The sequence below is a fragment of the Macrobrachium rosenbergii genome, chromosome 5, assembly GCF_040412425.1.
Source record: "Macrobrachium rosenbergii isolate ZJJX-2024 chromosome 5, ASM4041242v1, whole genome shotgun sequence".
NCBI lineage: Eukaryota > Metazoa > Arthropoda > Malacostraca > Decapoda > Palaemonidae > Macrobrachium > Macrobrachium rosenbergii.
The window spans coordinates 28,547,240-28,568,460 of NC_089745.1; the positions used below are offsets into that span (position 1 = coordinate 28,547,240).

At 37.5% G+C, this 21,221-nt stretch overlaps 1 protein-coding gene and 1 long non-coding RNA gene across 2 annotated transcripts in view; one reads left to right on the forward strand and one right to left on the reverse strand.

The window, feature by feature from the left end:
• Nucleotides 1-21,221, forward strand: part of LOC136838632 (uncharacterized) — a 242,049-nt gene that overhangs the window by 114,303 nt on the left and 106,525 nt on the right. The window contains exon 7 of the long non-coding RNA XR_010853058.1: nt 5,397-5,567. This is a non-coding gene — a long non-coding RNA (uncharacterized lncRNA). The remainder of the gene's footprint in view (nt 1-5,396; nt 5,568-21,221) is intronic.
• Nucleotides 1-21,221, reverse strand: part of LOC136838631 (uncharacterized) — a 259,640-nt gene that overhangs the window by 44,264 nt on the left and 194,155 nt on the right. The window contains exon 3 of the mRNA XM_067103920.1: nt 2,904-3,152. Within this exon, the coding sequence (XP_066960021.1) occupies nt 2,904-3,138 (235 nt within the window). The 5' untranslated portion in view covers nt 3,139-3,152. The remainder of the gene's footprint in view (nt 1-2,903; nt 3,153-21,221) is intronic.

Sequence of the window (21,221 nt, forward strand, 5' to 3'; positions counted from 1 at the left end):
TTGGACTTACCGAAGTCATTCAGTTATTCATGGCTTTTTATCGCCGCTGTGTTCGGATACCTCTGAGGAATTGACATATTGGACGACTTTCCGACGGTGGCGGTGTTCAGCGGTGGGAAGAAGAGAGTCTTCTGATTCGGAAATCGCCTCCGACCAGAAGCCAATCACCGTACAAAGATCGGTCATTCGGAGTTTCCATTGGCTCTTCACTACCAGGCGACTGCTCTCTAGAGGACGCTCTCGATTCCTTTTTTCTTTTTCTTTTTATTTTGTCGCAGGTCCTTTTGTGTTGCAATTCCTGCCGGTGATTGCAGTGGAGAGAGAGAGAGAAAGAGAGTGAATTAGACAGATATTCAGAGGAGAAAGAGAAATCCAGGAAAGGAGAATTCCTTATTGGAAACCCAAAAGTGGTCCTCCTTCAATACTTTTCTTTATTCGGTTTTTAAATGTTTTTTTTATAAGTGTAAGGAATGTAAGATTGTCACCCAATCTGTAGACAAGAAAGGGGCAACTGTTGCTGTTGCAACTATTTGCAACAGTAATCAGGACAGCGGTATGTAGCATTTTTTACTAACACCTTTCAAGAACGAAAACAGAAACCCATTGATTTTCGCACTCTGGCAACAGAAATAGAGTAGACCCACTCCTTCATCATTAATATATGCATGATATCGAATGCCAGAATCAGCATTCCCTTCAGTATTAACGAAGCGAAGTTGCTTCTGTAAGCCTTGATAGCTTCCGGAGCTGAGTGATATACATCAAGCAATTCTGGGCACTCCAGCTGTTGCACAGCACTGCAGGGACATCAGCATCAAACGCACCGCCGGTGTTTGGATATGCAGATCAGAGCGTAAATTATTTCAGTTGATTTCCGAAATGCTACTTTAGTCGTAAGTAAAGCGAGCGCTCTCGGTCTTTTAATCATCAGGCAGAGCTATTGACCTAGGGTTAATGAGGGCTTGGAATCGAACGGATCTGAACTTGCGAAAACTTTAACTTTAGAATGCAGCGCTTCGTCACTTGGCCGAGATTCCTTGATTGCGGATGTAGAAATGCTTCGTAAATTTCTATAGGCTATAGAATACTGGGCGCTTTGTCTTCAGAGGTAAACGCACTATGTGCTAGTTATAGAGTTAAGATTATTTGTCTTGTAGCTCGTGTAGACAGTTTGCATGTAGCAGTAGGAACAGCTGGTTGTAGCTTGCAAGTAGAATTATAGCAGGGTAATTTTTTCTCAAACTTATGGATAGATTTATTTGGTTTTAGATTAATAGAGTTTTGAGGATGTGTTTATTTGTCTGTGTCATTTAAGAAAATACCTCTAAACTTTAACACTAACTGGCTTTCTTGGTGGTCATGAACAGCTTTTTTTTTCTTCCTTTTCCATTTTTACATTTATTGTTTTACTCCGATGGATGAAAAGGCCTTGGAATTCCCGTCTTCTTGGCTTTTGTACTAAGCAAATCTGTTTAACATTTTCAGCAACATGGGTCATCGACGGAACTGGAAAAAGATATTGTGTTGCTCAACATTTTGTCAAAAAATGAAAGGTCCCAACTGAAACAATATAAAGGTTGAAAATGAAAAGTATATTACGTTATACAAACCGAAAACTGCAATTCACTGAAATATATTTTGTAACGAATTTTATGATCTATATTTTGTTAAAGAACTCCAAATATCACTGAAGCAAAGACTATAGTATATTTTATAGTTTGCGCCAAAGCGTGGCATTTAAGATCCCATTAACAAGTGACTTCTTGTTAATGATGTTCTCTTTATGATTCCGAAAAGTTCTCAGCTAAAGAAACAACACTGAAAAGAATTCATGCTTCAGAGTTCGAAACAGTTCAGCGAATATAAAGAATCAGAATTTTGAATGCAGCTGTCTCGACTTGTGACATGTCAGCGAAAAAGTGAATAATATTCAGTTCTGTGTTTGGCGCATTTTCTTCAGGAAACCGAATAATGATTGTTATTTCCAGCTTTGACATTTTTTGTAAAACGAATGCGCTGTAATTGTTTTGTCCACATCTCTTGGAATGGATTGCCCGTGATTATGAAAAATTTGATTGCATGTCATTCTGAGTATCAGTTTGTCGAAACTGTTTTTAACGCGATAACTGAAATAACTTCTTGGTGAAACAGTTGAACCACGGACAATATTTGGACAGATATTCATAGATTTAATATGGTTACCCCTGCAGTGACATAACCTGACCGGAAACCACATGAAACAATCCAGTCATCCTCCCGAAGGCACAGAGTTGAACAGCAACTTTAAGAATTCAAATCTGGCATGCACGTGGATCATAAGTTTTGTTTTTTAAACATTGAAAGAGAATTCACTGTTTTCAGAAATTCATTTTGTTATTCAAACCAGCAATCATATCATTTATTTGGCCGTTTTACCTACCCCTCTCTAGGTGCTCCGTTCATGGTGTTTTTGAATGCAAATTGTAAAGAAATAATTAAGTTCTACAGCTGCAGTAAGGTATAAGATGTATCAGCCGTTCTTTTACGCTATCTTGTCTCTCCAGTGAAAATGTAGTTTTGAAGGAATGATAAGTAATGTTAGCACCCTAAATCTTCTCTGCCTGCAACTAAATTAATGCAGAATTCCTTTTGGTAACAATGAGTACACTACCTGTCGATCACCAACTTTAGACAAGTGAAGATATCAGAACCATACGTTCGACTATGCTCGTCAGAATGAAGATGTTATGTAAACTTATGTATGAGTGTGTTAGATATATATATATATATATATATATATATATATATATATATATATATATATATATATATATATATATATGTGTGTGTGTGTGTGTGTGTATGTGTGTGTGTGTGTGTGTGTGTGTGTGTGTGTGTGTACTGTTCCTGACTTAGTTCCTCACCTGTGCAACCAGGAGGTTCATCCGAGTAATCGGAGCAATGTGCGACGCCATCGCAGTAATGGCTAAGGGTGACACATCCTCCGTCGTCGCAGGCGTACTCGGAGATGTCGCAGGCGGAGGCCACCTCCGCTGTCATCACCACCATCGACAGGAGCGTCACCATCGCCACCCGCTGCCAAGACATCATCCCCAACACCGCCCTCGCTCTCACGTGCTTAGTAGTACACGCTGTCATCGTCGCCTCCTCCACTGCAAGAGAGAAGACAGAATCAGTGAACACTGAAAACAAAAGATGATTGGGTTTAAAACTGAGCTCGTTGTGGGAGGTGATGAATTGTCTCTCCGGATGAAATTCAATTAACAACGCGTAGATAGATGGATATTGAAAGCAATTAATTTCTAGGTAAATATGGGAGGAGATAATTATTGGGTGGATGTTTATGCAAGCCATTACTTGCGAGGCTATTACTTATAGGGTCTCTTTTTTTTTTTACCGTCGTGAATTGTTTGTGATTAAAGGCTAAGGGATATATAATCGACACACTTCATTTGTTCAACCGGCTTTCTATGCATATTCTGTTGTCATCATGCCAGATTGTACGGTTGTTTTTTGAACTTGTGGTGTTTACATTCATTGTGATACAGTGAGTTACAATATTCTATTTTTATGGTTGACGATTTATCGTGTATTTAGATTCATTTGAAGGTTAAATTGTTGATGTCTAGGTCTGTCACATGGCGTAACGGGTATGACTTTGTCTTTTCGGATAAAAATGTCAGGAAACAGGTTATCACCCATCTGTGAAAAACAGTGCAGTTACTTAGGCGGTTTATTGGAATTTTTTGCATGTTTGCATGATTGTTATATCTCATGGAAGTTGGCCTTTATAAGTAGTCTGTAATTGATTTTTCCAGGAGATATTGTTAACTTCACTTGCGAATTGGAAATAGTGTATCTAATTTTATTGATGCCATTTATCCTGCAGTTGTATAAAACATTCATATTAATTGAACACAGCTGGAAACCGAGGTATTTTATCCGCGGTTATTCAACCGTGATACAATAATGGTATTTCAGCTAACACAGGATTTAAAAAAAACATTGAAATTAACTAGACTTCGTGTGTTTAGTAAGGATGATGAAGTTTTTCTTTCTCTTTGTATGTATATTCAAATCATGGAAAGTGTTACGTAGGAAGATTGTTCAGTAAATGTAGTGAAATGCTGAAACGGCTAGTGATTTTGTGGCGAAGGTAAAATGACTTTTCGTTGCAAATAGGGGAAGGTCTATTTTGTATTCATTTCTATTATTGCTAACAAAAAGACAGTTTACATTAATCTGGGGATTCGTGTTAGTGACCGAATTAAATTAACTGGAAAAAGGTTATTACGTGTCACCCACACGCAAACGTTCATAGACGTACAAAAGGACAGGCATGCACACTCTGACTGTATGTATACACACATAGACACACACACATATATATATATGTGTGTGTGTGAGAGTGTGTATATGTATATGTATAATGCCTTTTCTTCCTATTTGTAACTAGCAACAGCTGACTAACCACTAGATGCATGATTCGTTCAGCATAAAAGAAGCTCAATGGATTTTTAAGGAAACGAACTTGAGTTCATCTTTCCTTCCCTAGTAAATCAGTTATCTGCGACGAAATTCAGCGCGTAGTTAGACTGCTCATTCTCCTTTTCTTATTTGCATATTATGTATTTTCCTCAGGACTTTGGAAGTGGAATATGAAATTTAGGCCAATGGCCAAGCGCTGGGACCTATGAGGTAATTCAGCGCTGAAGGGGAAATTGAGAGTAAAGAAGGTTTTAAAGGTGACAGGAGGAAGACCTCCCAGTTGCAATATGAAAAAAACTGTTGGAAGAGGGTTGAAAGTAAGATGGCATAAAAATAATAGGAGTGAAAGGGGTTGCAGTTAGGGGCTGCAGGAACGCTGCAAAGATCCTTAAGTAATTCCTACAGTGCTTCCTGTGGACTTTGACGTTGGATACCTCGAACAATTTGGAGGACAAAGAATCAGAATCTGAAGCATAAGAACCCTAGAGGAGTGCGAGAAAGTCCAGAGTGCCAGCTGCGTGTCAGCAAGTAAGAAAAAAAATGCACTCCTATCCACTCAAGACTACTGAATGAGTTGCTTTTACATTTTACACATTTCGAGTATACTTGTAGTTCACCTGGGCTAGAATAGTCCCAGCTATCCGTTAGATTAATTATAATTTGTATTACTGTTATTGCTTTTGTTAAGAATGGTAGAAATTCTGTCAAAACTTAGAGTTTTTTGAGTAAATATCCAGCCATTCTCAGATAATATCAAGGTATCATTATCATTATTTTCATTATTATTAATTAGACCAATATTAAAAAAAGCTGCATGTTTCATGCCATACTCTATAACTTATTTATATGCTATGCAGGAATTTCGAACCTAATGAAGCCACTTGCTTGACACTTTCATTTGTACTCAGGTCCGAAATGACAGCCCATTGATACATACGAATGCCCAGAGTTTCCTCGAAATGTCAGTGAAACACTGTGGCTAGATGTACTGTACACTGAAGAGGCCTTTGAGGGTTGAACCTTTTAATATTACATCGACACCGAACGACCAGTCAGGGCTCACAGTCCTGCCACTTAAGGTAAGGATTTGTAAACCAAGCTTTTGGGAAAAATTACCTCCTCATGAGTATTTTTATTTCTAAAATTATTAGGTTTTTAAGATGGAGCACCTTAAAGTAATGACAATAAATGAAGATTTCGTAAATTTGGTTACTGCAAACATTTCAAGTTACACACCCATCTATTTATGTGTGCTCTTGCCCATGTTTGGTTATGGATACATTCCATACAAATGCAAATGCACTTGTGCTCTGTCTCTTCACATCTGCATTATAGTGGAAGAGAAAGTTCTCATTGAAACAACAAGAGTCAGAATGACTCAACTTTCGTCCTGATGGACCAAGGCGCCAAGACCACGTCTTCAGCAAAGGTCAGTTCGACAACTCAGAAGTTTCCACAAATGTGTCTCCTCTCTCCGCTACTTGGAACGTCCGTAGATTTAAAAGAAAAAGTGATTTAATTTTGTTCCTTTCGCTCATAAACTCTTTAATTAAATTGGAGCTTGTGATTACAATATCTGCGTGCTTTTCTTTATGACACATTTATTGCTGTCTTATGTCGGGTCGTTTATTTTTATTCCATTTTTTTCGTTCATTGCTGTATTGTAATAATTTTCGAGGATGTACTTTTCTTCAGTTCTTTATTTCTCCTATTTCGTTTTTAGTTTAACGACTCTATAAAGGGTTTCTCTTCATTTTGACAGCTTTCACTAAGACATTTCTCGCCAGTTTCACTAATAACACAATTAATGGATTTTTTCTGTCCACAATTCTGAATGTTCAAGCAAAAAGTTCTATATTCGGCATTTTTGCAACATTCAAAGGCTTGTGAAAGCAAATTTTTATTGTATCCAACTATTCATTCATGTAGTTTTTCTTTATCTGTGTAATATGTTAATACTTTGCATTCTCCCCTTTCTTCCTCGTGTGATACTCCCCCCATCTCTTATTCTGAATGGAAGTAATCTCTAGCAAAAACCACTCGCATGCACTACGGCCAGGCACTTCTATCGACCACATCACGCATGAATTGACAACGCGCTTGTGTTCAAGAGAGGAAAAGCAAAGAAGAAAACAGAAGGAATTGAAATTTAGTATTATTTATGACCGGCGACTTTGTCTGCATACGGTAATATTCTCTTTGATTCGACTCTCTCTGCCTGATGGCATAAAGCACTCGCTTGATTTTATTAGTCGTTACTGCGATCTCTTGCGATACACGAACTTTGCTTGTTTGTGACTTTGGAGGAGGTTGCGAGGGGAAGTTCTTGCTGTGGTCCCCTCCCATCCCTCATCCCTTCGCCTCCTCCTTCCCCTACCCCTCCCCTTCTCCTTCCCCTTCCCCTTCCCCTTCCCCCTCCCCTTCTCCTCACTGTGTCCTCATCATACCACCCCCACCCTCTAAGAGTTCCTTGTCCTTCCGCGTCCCTTGGCCATGCACTGCAAGCTGGCTTACACGCTGCTGGATTTCCTTCTCTAGACCGTTTTCCTTGAGTCGTCAGCGTTGGAGTCACATCAAAATATGAGCGATGCAGAGGAGTGAATTAATAGCTTTATCTCTTTTGTGAAATTACGCTTACCTTTTTTGTTGTTTTGTTTTAACTGAATCACTAAGAGGAGTAGCTGAAGCAACAAGAGAATTATTAAGGGTCACGATTCACTATCATCTGTCGATTACAGACAAGCTTAGTGAAAAAAAATTATGTAGAAAAACACTTCCAAGATACCCCGGTACTAATGACCTCAGGGGTTGCGACACCATTTTTTAACATTCAAATAGTGAATTCTCTAAAATGTCTTGGTCTTTTTGTCACTTCCAGGTAACATGAGCTTGAAGTTACATCAAGTCATGGCATGTAATTATTTGTATGAGAAGTATGAGGTCCTCAGCTGATCATCACCGTTGCTGTTAATAATATAGAAATTGCCATATTTTTTTTGTGGTTTTATCTTTCCTTTCCCATGTGTTACTTTCCCTTCTGAATTGTAACCGCATTTCATTGAAGACACTTCCCTGTGAATCTTCGTCAACTATTTCTCCTTTCCTGTTCCACAGTTCTGCACTAAGCAAGGCCACTGAATTACCCTTCATTGGTTCCATGATTGAAACCTGCAACAATCACCACAAAATTGAAGATATTAATAATAAAAATTTTATTTAAATGTCAAAGATTCTTTCATGTTATTAATTTCAGGAAGGCCAGTAATTAGTACAGATATATATATATATATATATATATATATATATATATATATATATATATATATATATATATATATATATATATATATATATATATATATATATTCACGTATTTTTATTCTTCCCTCTTAGCCAGCCAGGAAATAATTCGAATTTCTGAACAAAAACACTTCTCAGTTAACTGGTAGGCTCGATTTATTGGCGGGAAGGTAGGTTAGCGCCTGTTCTGAACTAAGGAAGCGTCCCCACATCACCTGGGCGGGGGGCGAGGACAATAGCACCCCTTTGACCCCCCTTGTTATCACGTGTCCAGTAGCTGATGCCCCTCCATTAGTGATATAGGCGAATCCAGGCTGTGAGGTAGACTAGGAACTTAACCTTTAAGTACTTAACCATAAGGCCTATTTTTCTCCACACTTTTGCTGGCTGTATGACTAAATTGCAGGATGACTGACCTACACCAACGCCGCCAGATACGCATCTCGCCTCGCAAACCACAGACGACTCAGTACCCAGACGGCGACACGAAAGGTCACACTGCTCTCCACTCCTTTTTCTTCTGGAGGGACTAAGGCGTTGGACAATCCGTCCTTGTATGTTAAGCGCGAACATCCACAGGTCTAAAAAAGTAAGTCAGAAGCAATTAGTCCTCGAGCCAGTCTTTTCCTCTCAAGTGAATTTCTTTCTTTTTATTTTTCCAAATTTTCACTTTTCATTCTCCAAACCAACCCCTTTGGTTAAGAATATACCTACAAAGCAGCCCAAAATTTTCCCCCATGACTTGTCCATACCTCAAGTTAATTCAATTCAGTGATCAGCAGTAGGTTACTCCCTCCATGGTGTTACCAGGGGCTAATTAAATTTAATTAATCAACTCCTCCATGGTGCCTTTTTTAGCTTAGTGAGAGAGAAACTTCTTTGTGTAGCATGCTAATCCGAATCATTTTTCCAGGGTCCTCGCTACTATCTGCTCAGTCGACCCAACCTTGTGCCTCAAATCATCTTAAAAGTACTGCCATTTCCAGTAAACGCAAGACATCCCTGGTCCACAGTCCGGAACATTAATCTGTTCCCCCTTTCGTCGCACTCAAGAGAGCCTGATCATTCAAGACGGATTTAACTCGTCATATGCAGAGATTTATTACACATTGCCAGTTTGCATTATTTCATTTCTTGAGTTTACTTGGTGTATCATCAGCTTTTCAGATTGCCTCCTTGGTTTTTTTTTCTGTAAATAAACTCAGTTTAACGTAATTTGCTAATCATTTCCCATGGCAACCTTCGAATCACTACTTAACTAATGGTAATGTCAAGGTAAGTTGTCCTCTTTCCCCTTCATTTTGTTACAGGTTGGTATTCTTTGTTGGCCCCTTAAGGAAGTAACTAAATGAAAACCCCCTTTCATCCCTCTAACGAGACCCCATTGAAAGGCAAGGGCGCTGCCCACTAGACCATACATATGTGTGTATGTATGTATAATATATGTATATATATATATATATATATATATATATATATATATATATATATATATATATATATATATATATATATATATATATATATATATATATATATATATATGTATGTATAATTGTTATAATTTAATTGTTATAAGTGTGACTAAATCATGTTCATTGTACTTTCGTATGTTGAGAAATAAAGGTAGTCGAAGAACATGAAATAAAGTTACTTGGTTAGAAATGTGTAAGTAGGACCGTAGGTCCCATGGCAATTTACTGAAGATCGAAACGGAAGGAGAAGGCTGAGATATGTCGGGGTGGGGGAGGGGGTCTGTGTATTATACCGCAATGTATCCTGTTATTATTTTCTGATAAAAATGGCACCACACTGAGCCGCGTATCTTCTATCCCTGAAAGAGAAGAGAAAGAAGAAAGAAAAAAGGAAAAAAGGAAAGGATAAGGGTTGGCCATTGATAAAACACAATAGGCGTGATTGAAAGCTGTGCTGACTGGGAGGTCCTTGGCGAGAAGGTCAGCCAAGGATATCGGAAAGGCTTACAATAGGATTTACCCTGTTCCCATTTAGATTCGATCCTTTTCAATTGTAAATATCCGGTCTGCCTGTCCTTCCTTTTCCTTCAATTTCACGAAGGTTGGAGCGAATACGCTCCATAGAAATTGCTTTGCAATCGAAGAATAATTTCCTTCGCAGGTTTTTTTTAAGAGTCCAGGAATGTTCGTACATTTTTTTTTTTTTTTTCTTGATGCTTCTTCGTCTATCCAACTAAAAATAGTTTTGTTCATTATTTAACCTCTTCTCTTGACGTATTGATGCTTTATATTGTTTCTTAATCTTTGATTGACGCAAGAATAATGTCGCTCGTACTTTTTTTATGCACGGCTTCTTTTTTATGAAAGCTGTCTTCACTTTCAAATTATTTTATTTATGGGTGTGTATCTGTATAACGCCTTGTATCATTATTGGCTTTAATTCCGACAGAACGTTTTAACCGTTTCTTTTTTTAGGTCTTGGTACTCATGAAATTATCTTGTCAGATTTTGTTCAGCACTTTCGACATAATTCAAATGCTTAGCCACATGTAGCTAATAGGATTCGAGCGATATTGACTGTTCAAGGAGCAAGAGCTCGTGCTGGCATATTGCCAGCTTAATCCATATGCACACGGACTCCAGCGGCTGAGATCTGAAAGGCTGAGATGATTTGGACATGCGATGAAACAGTGGCAAGCAGCAGGAAGGTAGTAGGTGTGGAAGAAATATTACGAAAAATAATAAGGGCCGGGAAAACACGATAAAACCTACAGGTGAAGACCTAGACTGGATGCGGAATTCAGGCAGAAAGTTCACAAGACAGGAGCCAAAGAAGAAAACTCTTCTCTGTACGGGATGTTTTAGGAGCAAGAGCCCGTGACAGTAGGGTTAGCTTAAAGAAAATAAATCAGCCTAATCCCATAAAGGGAAAATCTGACGCGAAAGCTTTAATGATGATTATGGTGACTTCTTCGCATGTATGTTTTATCACTTAGTCATCATCTAAAAACCATATCTGCACAGTCATATAAAACGTCCATAAGAATTCAATCTGCAAAAATCTCCCGCACGACCATCTAGCGTGACGCATAACTTATCGTTCACGACGTCATTATCGTAGGAACGACGGAATCGCCAGGGAATACAAAACGCAGAAGAAAGTACAACGTCACATTTGAAAGGAGTGATGGAGATAGAACCCGCATTCTGATATAATCTCATGGAGTTCGTAGCGTTCGAACGTCAATAATTCAAGTGAGTTTTTGTGTTGAAAGGTTACATGTTGAGGTTGCTGATTTGCGTCAAGGGTTTGTTTTACGTATTAGTTTTGGGGGTTAAGGTGTGACGGGGTTAAGCTCAGTATGACGTGCGCCTGTTGTGTGCCCGGGATGCAAATATTTCATAAAGACAGCTTCTTATGAATTTCACTGATATTTTACCTTTCAAGTGTGGTTTATTCGTAAATATAATTAGTTTAGAGTTATGAAAAACCATTAGATGTTGTTCAAAGGAAAAACTCCCAAATTTAACGTTAGATGACTCTTGTGCAAAAGCATAAGCTGGGAAAATATTAAATTTATATGTTTATATGCAGGTTGAAGAACCTACATGTAAACAGAAACATCTGAAACAAAAAAAGAGACCGCTGATGCAATGCATTGGCTAAGACTTGATTTTTCACGTTTGGCATCACCAAGGATAGCAAAAATATAGGTTAGTATTTTGAGGAAGAACTTATGTATAGATGATATTGGAAATCATAACTATTCTAGTGTTGTGCATTAATCATAATTACTTTTAAGAGATTGTTCATCCGGAATATACTGCTGTGGAAAAGAAATAATACCGCAATAAAAGATAAATGACCACCATAGGTGATACCGACATTACAGGATGTTTTACAGAATAATATTATTTATAAGATCTATGCGAAAAGGATAACCACTGATAATTCGCTTACTTGCTGCTTCCGAAGAAATAATTGCTTAAATAGTTGCAGTAACTATTAATTAATCGCCGAGCGATTGCGACATATTCAAGGCGAATACATGCTTTGGTTAAATATTTACCCTTAATGTGCACGTGGTTTTATATACTAAATACATGCATTTTGTGGACATTCCATACTTGGGCAAAACGGCTGGCATATGAAATGCCTAAAACTGCATGAAATATAAAAATAATCACACGTCACTGTTTTGATCGGCAAATTATTTTTTACGTAGTGACAACCATTAAAGTATATTTTATTACAGCCAACGGTTTTCTGTATGTACTAGTTTATATTCTCTCTCTCTCTCTCTCTCTCTCTCTCTCTCTCTCTCTCTCTCTCTCTCTCTCTCTCTCTCTCTCTCCTGTATCCTAGTTAGTTGAGATATCCGGTATTCAGACAGACAAAGACTGGAACGCCGAGTGTGATATATTTACTAACACAGACGTTCTTTTAAAGTAGCTTTACTTCTCTTTGATAGTTTGGATCTGTCAGTCGTAAATAGCGCCTAATCCATTCTCATTTTGTCTCTAACCCGCTTTTGCTTGGATCGTGATGGAAAGGAAGAGGGATTTCCGATCCGATTTAATGTTGATCTTTTTCCATAAAATATTTATCTATCTATATATATATATATATATATATATATATATATATATATATATATATATATATATATATATAAATAATATATATACTATATATACATATATCTTAGCAATATTTTTTATATCCAAAAGCATTCATTTATCATATTGAGATAGAAAATGCTGTTGGTATTTCTGTAACGCACACATATATATATATATATATATATATATATATATATATATATATATATATATATATATATATATATATATATATATATATATATATGTGTGTGTGTGTGTGTGTATGTGCATATATATTTATCTATCTGCTTATCTATCTGTGTATATATGTAAATATATATGAGTGTGTATATATAAATACATATATACATACATACACACACACACACATTATATATATATATATATATATATATATATATATATATATATATATATATATATATATATATATATATATATATATATATATATATATATATATATATATATATATATACTCTGTTAAAGGAGATGGTTCCTGAGGGACATGATCCAGTGATTGTGTCAGGTTTGTGCATTTCTTGTCGGTCACCTAATCAGTCACTAACCATGTTTAGTAGAGCTTAACTGTATTTTCGTAACTATATTACCTCTTCTGCACCCGCCCTGGCTCTTTCCCTTTCAACATACAGTTACTTTCATTTCCTTTAAACGGGTCATTACATTAGCCCTTGCTCATTATTCAATGGAAATATAGTGGGGAAAATGGCTTATGATCAATATCCCTCAATGCATTTTAACACAAAATGTCCAGTGGACCTAATTGTTATTAGATTACAAGTTTCATTACGAAGTGGAAGCGAATTTTTGATATGCGATGATATTTGCATCGTAATAAGCTTTCATTTGGGGACTAGTCACATATCGGCTGTCTCTCCCGGCGAATTCTGGCTTTTTCTCTCATAACTGTAAGACTTCCTACAGGGTATGAATTTGCTTTTTTATATGTTGAAGTAATCCGTATAAGTATTCCATTAAACGCAGGAATGTATCTGGGGCGAATAGAATAATTTGCCAGCAAGGAGTTCAGTGATTGACATCATGAGAAATATTTGCCACATTGATGAGGAGGGGAAATTTACTGTGAATATCTCATAATCCAACTAAATATGAATCCCGTAGTTTAATTAATCATGTTTCATAGCTGTAGCTATGATGAGATTTCACCGCTGCTCGTCATCTGTCAGGGAAATGTGACGCCAGTTTTTGGGATGGAATTCACATTTTCATTTAATTCATGTGAAAAATTAGAGAGAGATAAGTCTTTCTACGGTTGATCTTTTTTTTTTTTTATCCATCTCATAGTGAAGTTTGTGGCTCGATAATCTACGGTCTTTTCCTCGTAGCATTTTAGTTAGCATTGTTGTGTTGAGTCTCTTCATTCCGTATATATTTTTTTTCTGGTGTGTTTCGATGTTTGCTCCTAATTTCTCAATGACTTCCAGACCAGAATTACGAGATATAAATGACCCCTTCATCATATGAAATTTAGTACTTCCCTTTATCGCAAAATTTCATACTCAATCCTGCCAGTTGACTCTTAATATTCTTCAGAATGCATTAATCACAAGTCGACAAAATCGTTTAAGCATATTTAATTTTTCCCCAAAATTCATGCCTTTATAGAAATACAAACTGCACCAGACTAATGCATAATCTAAAAGGCCCCATAGTCGATACGATCGCCGGATCAGGTCATCTGACCGGGAAGTAAACCTCTGTCAATGTTCTCCGACCAAGAGTGGGCGGAGTCCGTCGGCCTCTCCGACCAGCTCGTAACCTGCCGTTGCCAAGTTCGTGGCTTTCGTTTTAGCTCAGGTGGCCCGAAGCCTCCACGCCTATGGCGTGATCTCAGGATTTACTTTAGTTTCAACTAGACGTTGAAAGGGAAACCTGACTGCTACGTCGGCAGATGAGGAGTTCTGGGAGGAGTTTATTGAACTTCATAGGCAATATCTTTGTCTGTGGACAATTAATTAAGTGCAAGGATTATTCCGATAAAGGAAATCGAAATAAGGCATATGGTAAATTAGTTGACAAATTACAGGAGAAGGAGCAATTATATAAATATGTATGTATGTATGTATTAGTACTGTTGTTTAAATTACACTGTTATTTTCCGTACATAAAATAAAAGTTTATGATGATAATATTTTCAATGACGTTTCAATTTTCCTTGTATAAATTAAAAATTTTGTGTACAAAAGAGTTGAAAATTGTACTCTTACTTGGCTACAGAAACATAGGTTTAAGGGCCTATTCTGCTTTAACGGATCATAGACCTACTGTATATTAGACTATATGCCATTAGACTATGCAAGGTGCTGTGTATGCAACATAGTTACTTTTTACCTTTGTAAACTCGTGTTGCATAACTTGAATAATTGCTTTACATGTCTAGAATTATGCCCCAAGGAACGACTTGTGGCGCGGAAGCGAAGTGTAGCCAGCAACCTCTCATACAGTGATATTGGTTGTCTCATACAAGTGTGTTTTTCATTTTTATAAGAGGGGGAACCATATATGATAATTCCATGTCGGTCTGCTCGTCCATTCTCGGGGAATTAAACAAGTCATGAGGGTAAAATTTCAGTTCATTAAATATACAATCGTGAGATAATTCGTTTCTGCAACCATAGTTTAATCCAGCTCTCCTTTCTCGTTGGGACTTTCCAATTTCTGTTGCAAGAGCGCTGTCTACAGGGTCATCACTGAGCGGAGCGGCCATGCCCTCGCTCTACCAGGTTTCTGCAAACTGAAGTAAATCTGAATGTCAATGGGCAACACGGATACCGGAGTAAGCACGGAACCATGATCCGCCGGTCGTATCGTCTATGGGGCCCTTTACGTTTGAATATAATTTCAGTCTTGAAATCTTATTCAGCTGGCCTCTTGTTTGGTTTCCTTTACATGGTCTCTCACTAAACTCTAACTCCAGAGAGCCTGTATTGGATGTTATTCCATCGAGTGTTCTCAGTCTATTTTATTTCATTCTTTTGCGTACTCTGTCCTCATTACTTCTATTTTTTTTTATCGTAAGTCCCATGTCTCTGGATACATGATCCATTCTATTAACCAAGCTTTGTAAATCTTGTGTCGTTTTCCAGATTAATATAGCGTAATCTACCCTCTTTACTCATCTTCACATCTCAAGTTCTAACAGCAACTGATGACTGGGCAATCTTACTAATGGCATGTGGCCAAAACCAATAACTACGCAATGGCAAAAATTGTACAGCTATGAATGGCTAAGTATGGGGCTCTTTAGATTAGATCTAACTAGTCAGGACCCTCATCGAGCTTCACTTGAATGTAACTTGGTAGGTCTGAATGAGTATCACAAGTACCTGATTGATTCATATAAACCGAATGTCTTCTAGGAAGCAATTGCTGAGATTGAAGGTAATTACATTAGAGATAATTTGCTTTAACAGTCATAAGGACCATCGGGATGATGAAAATTTTCCTGTAATTGTTGCAGTGTACTTTTATACCACCATTTAGAGTTGATGCAGTAATATAAATATTTTTGTAAACGATAATCTCTTTTTTTAAAAAAACAAAACCCAGTAAAGTTTACCTAGTTTAGGAGAAAGTACCTGGACATTTTCGTAAATAAAATTAAATAAATGAATTTTAAAATCTGTATTTCTATCCTAACAATCTGAATTGTTTAGGACCTGTCCAGTGTTTAGATTTTTAGTGCTAAGAATTGACAAGAGGTCGGTTTGATACCAAATATTAGAGAAAGAAGTATTAACGAAGACTTCTGTAGCTTTAGACTCTGCTTTGTCACTGAGATTAATTGACAGTTTTCTATTAATAGCAAATAAATTTAGGATACCAAATATACAATATTTTAACTCGGTCCATCAAACTTAAGGCTCCGTGAGGTATGGAAACATATTTATGAAACAGATAGTATTATTGTAATATATCAGCGTTAGGAACTGATTCTTGTCGCCTGAGAAATAGCTTGAATGACATGTTGGCTTCTCAGAAAATTGACCAGTATAAAATCTAGAGACTTATAAACAACATCTTTAACGTTCTAATGGATTTTTCGTTGATACTTGGTTGCCAATTTTTTCACGTGAAAAAGGGTTTCCTTTCGGTTTTCCGAACTAATAGGTATAACTTGGATTCCTTTTATTTTAAAGTATCACTGTAAGGATTCCATTGTACCATATCCATAAATAACCCATGACTACCCAGTCACCTTTGTACGCTACGATCTTCTCTCTCTCTCTCTCTCTCTCTCTCTCTCTCTCTCTCTCTCTCTCCAAGAACTAGCGGTTTGCCAGAATCGCCTTTCCATTTCATCGGGATCCATCTGCATGGTAACGCTTCCAGGGAAATCCTTTGCCCTTCCAGAGACAGGGCATTTCATTCCATCATTCAATCCTCGTTCACCTATCGTCCAAATCTCGATTTCACCATAAAGAAAAAAGAAATGACGGACATGCCATTGCGTTTCCAGGAGAGGCGAATATCCCCCATTCCAGAGGGCATTTGCAGAAGGGAGGAAGAAAAGATGGAAGGAAGCTTTAGTCCTACGAGTTTTCTTATGACCGCTACAAAACTAATGGCAACAGCGACGACAACAGCGATGACTTTGCCGCCTTCAGTGGTCGTTTTCCTCCTCCTCCAGTATTCCTTCTCCTCTTCTTCCTCTGGCAAGCCATATCGGTTCGACGGCTTTGCACGCACGTCTTACTGGCCATTAGTTGGCCATCATGGCTACCAAGGACAGATATATTATACTTTGAAGGGGGTCTCACACCCCACCCACTTACCCCTCTACTTCCTCCTGCCGTTCGCTTCCTTCCCTTCCGTTCCCTCTTCTGCCACCATCTCTCCAGTTCACCCTCCATCGGTATGAAATCACCAGCAAACTTTGCATAATTTCCCAATTTACCAGCACGTAGAACTCTAAAATACAAGACCAGTGTGCTACCTGGTGGTTCTTATCCTCCTGAGAAAGGAGGGAGAAGTAAAAAACAAAGCAAAAAAATCTATGTGATTAATGGTTATGGGGAAAGGACTTGTAGGAGTCCTGGAGAGATACATTTAGCCACGGGATCGGAGAGAGAGAGAGAGAGAGAGAGAGAGCACATTCTACTTGGTAGCGAAATTTGTTGAAATGATATGAATGACCCTTGTTCCTTGCAATTAAATAATCTTTTTGACATATTTTGTAATTTTCCCGGTTGAGACTTGTAGTAAACGGCTGAGCGTCTTTTCTACCTTATCTTTGCTTAACAGGAATTTAATCATTCTGAATTAACCGTAGCTGATGTGAACGAGAAAGAAAAATATAAAATCCATTTTAAATCCTCTTGACAGTCCACCATAAATCAATCAACTGTTGCATAAAGATATTTTATACTGTGCTCCATTTTAATTTCTTTAAGGATTTGATTTTACAGACCATGAAATAAAGCAGCAGAGATGAAAATCAAGAATGCTTATTGGTTGCCAAGGACTCACTACACAAAGAAATAAATAGAGAGAAAGAAAGAGAAGAAAAAAGCACCTCAGAAAATAGAACACTGAAGCAATGCGTGTTGCAGGAAATAAAAACAGTTCGAATATTGGACAGAGGTTCTTAAAAAAAAAAAAAAATAACACGAGGTCACTGACTAGCTCTTTCCGAAATGCGGTGAAGGGAAGATCCAGTGCTGAAGTCTTCCTTGAGTCTGAAGTCCATGCCTGAAGCCTAGATTGCTAGAGAAAAATGGAGGAAAGTAGGTGAAGGGGGGAGGTTGGAGAATTGAGTTTAGAATACCCTGCAGGGCTGAAGAAGTCATCTAGAAACCCATCATGACGTCGAGTTTCTTCTTCTCTTTGGTGCAAGAGAACGGCAGTTTTATGTCAGCTTTGGCTCGAGATTTATATCTTGAGCTTTGCTCTTCTCTCTCTCTCTCTCTCTCTCTCTCTCTCCGCCGCCACTGTGGAAAGGCTTAAAAGCTTGACGCACAATACTGAACAGCCGGGCTTTCAGCCTTGATATATAAGTCCATTCTGCGTCCTAACCGACGCATCAGAGCAGTCCGTGGAGCAGATAGATGAGGATTTGCAGCCTCGGGTTATCTTTAGCGGAATGGCTAGGGGGTGAATAGAGGAGGAAAAGGAAGATGCTGTTGCCTGAGTATGGAGGGAAAAGGAATTAGAAGAAAAGGATACTTTGAAGTTATAAGAACATGCCCAAAATAATTTAGTTTAAGGTGAGGATAGAGATAGTGGAGTAACGGCGTAGAGCAGACGGCGAAAAGCATTGAACAAGAGCAAGTTGTGATGGTAAATCTCAAGAAGGAGGGAGAACAACGGTAATGGTTAAGAGGTTAGACTCGAATGATAAGCACGAGACGAAAGAAGCAAATAAGAATTAAAAGCGAAATTTGTCCTTAGTGAAAGGTAAAACTTTTAACAGACTGTAGAACAAAATTCGGTCAAAAGAGAATTAACTTACATGGAAGATTCTTATTAAAAAAAAGCATGATCTCAAAGAAAGCTGGGAGCCCAAATAGATATAAGAGAAATATGAAGAGTATATCTTGCAAGCAACGTGGAAGTTATCGTAGTCTCGAGCTCCAGTCCCATTTTTTCCATCAGCTGTCCTTTTACCTAAGTTCTGTCTCCATAGGTCCCCTCCCTCCCATCCCCTGTGGAGGATTCAGCAGGATTTGTTCTTTCTTACAAGAATTACACGAATCTGTTATGGTCATGATAGTCTAAATTTATTGCAGACCCAAAAACTCCCTTTTAGTTATTTTCCAAAGGAAGAATTTACTCTCATCCGCATTTTACCACCTCTCCCTCTGCCTATCCCCTTTCCTTTATCTGTATGAAGCTGCATAATTTTAGTTATTATATCCCTCGTATATATTGTTATCTATTTCTAAAGGAGATGGCAAGAAGTGATATCGTACGGTATACAGAAGAGGAAAATTACATGCCCTTCTTAATTCTGGCTAGGTACGTTCGTGTGCTTTTCCTCTGTCAAGTTTGTCTTCAGGAATGGCGGATCTAGCTATTATTATATCTTGTAAAGAAAGTTTTAGCATCTCTATTTTCTTTTCGTTTTTTTTTCGAAAGGAAACTTTAGATGACACATAAAAGCGCGCTACAAAAAATAAGGTTAAATGCAAGTGTTTTTATTTTTTTTATTTTCAGTTTATATGCATGTCGTCTGGAACCCTTTTCCTACTTTTTTTTTTTGCAGCAAGGAAACGGCATAATTTTTAAGGCTTAGATATAAATTATTTTAATTATTTTTTTTTTACTAAGAACATTTAAAAACCCTTAAATCATCCTTGAATTGGGACTTCCCAAACGTTTTCCCTTTCCCCTCATTCGTGTTTCGTCAACAAGGTAATTACTTCCCTCATACCATCGGCCATTGAACGAAAGAAAGAAAACGGGTCGCTTATGTAGTCATCTGATTTTGAATTTACATTTAATGGATTTATACATTCGAAAGACTGATATTTATCATTCATTAACGAAGTTAAGTAAGATTAGAGTTCAGAACTTAAGAGAAGTGGTATAGGAAAGGTAAGGTTTAATGACTTTGCACTTTCATCACATGTCAGTTAAGAAAATCCTTGAAAACGGGAAGTCATCAGCTTGGTGAGTCACCTCTTACAAGAGTAATAGTGTTAAGTATACCTTAGTTTAACCAGACCACTGAGCTGATTAACAGCTCTCCTAGGGCTGGCCCGAAGGATTAGACTTATTTTACGTGGCTAAGAACCAATTGGTTACCTAGCAACGGGACCTACAGCTTATTGTGGAATCCGAACCACATTATACCGAGAAATTAATTTCTATCACCAGAAATAAATTCCTCTAAATCTTCATTGGCCAGCCGGAGACTCGAAAGCGGGCTCAGCAGAGTGCTATCCGAGAACTATACCGACCCGTCCGAGGAACTAGTAATAGTACTGAAGCTAAAAGATGTAATTGCCCCAATTGACAGCTTGGTTTCATAGCGAAATTATATTACTCGAAGACATTTTGAGTGCAGGTTTCATTGTGAATATTTAGTTTATTTTTTCTTGGTCTTTATTGACCACCTTTTAATTATATGCTTCGACAGGAAATAAATGATAAAGTTGCCAAGTTTGATTAGTCACAATCTGCATCTCTGTCCTTCAAACATAAGACATAAGAAAAGGTATACCTTCATGGCTTTGATTGTTAAGGTGAAGTGACAAAAATATTTCTATTTGCATGGAGAGGATGTAAAATTTATACTTATGTTATTGAACGAGAACCATATTCATAATTTGCTTATGATAACAACACTTATGTTACTGAACGGGAAACTGTGTTCATAAAGGCTCATATGATATAATGAAAATATCATGTCAATAATGTAAAGAAGATCGTGTATAAAAAGAAAATAAAGTTAGAAGTATTCGTGTATACAAGGCTGATTGTGTTTCAAGTGCACTCTTGTATATTTCCGTACAGACGTTTCGAAGACCTTTCGTGACTTAATTTCTTTAAAACATGCATGCAGTCACTGCGTTTGTGCAATCAAGCACACGAAATGATTTGATCACCACGATACATTCACATTTTAAACAAAATTTACATCATTGTTGCCCTTAGTTTTGTTATGGTCAAACACATTATCCTCATTATCACGGCAGGTACCATCCTTGTCACCACTGATGATATACTTGAATATTTATTATTGCTATTTGTTCCTAGCGTCATTAATGTCACCTTAATGAGCTCTTTTCATTACATTTTTAACAATGCAATCATAACAGGTGCTGTGAATGGGAGCTTTACCCCTTT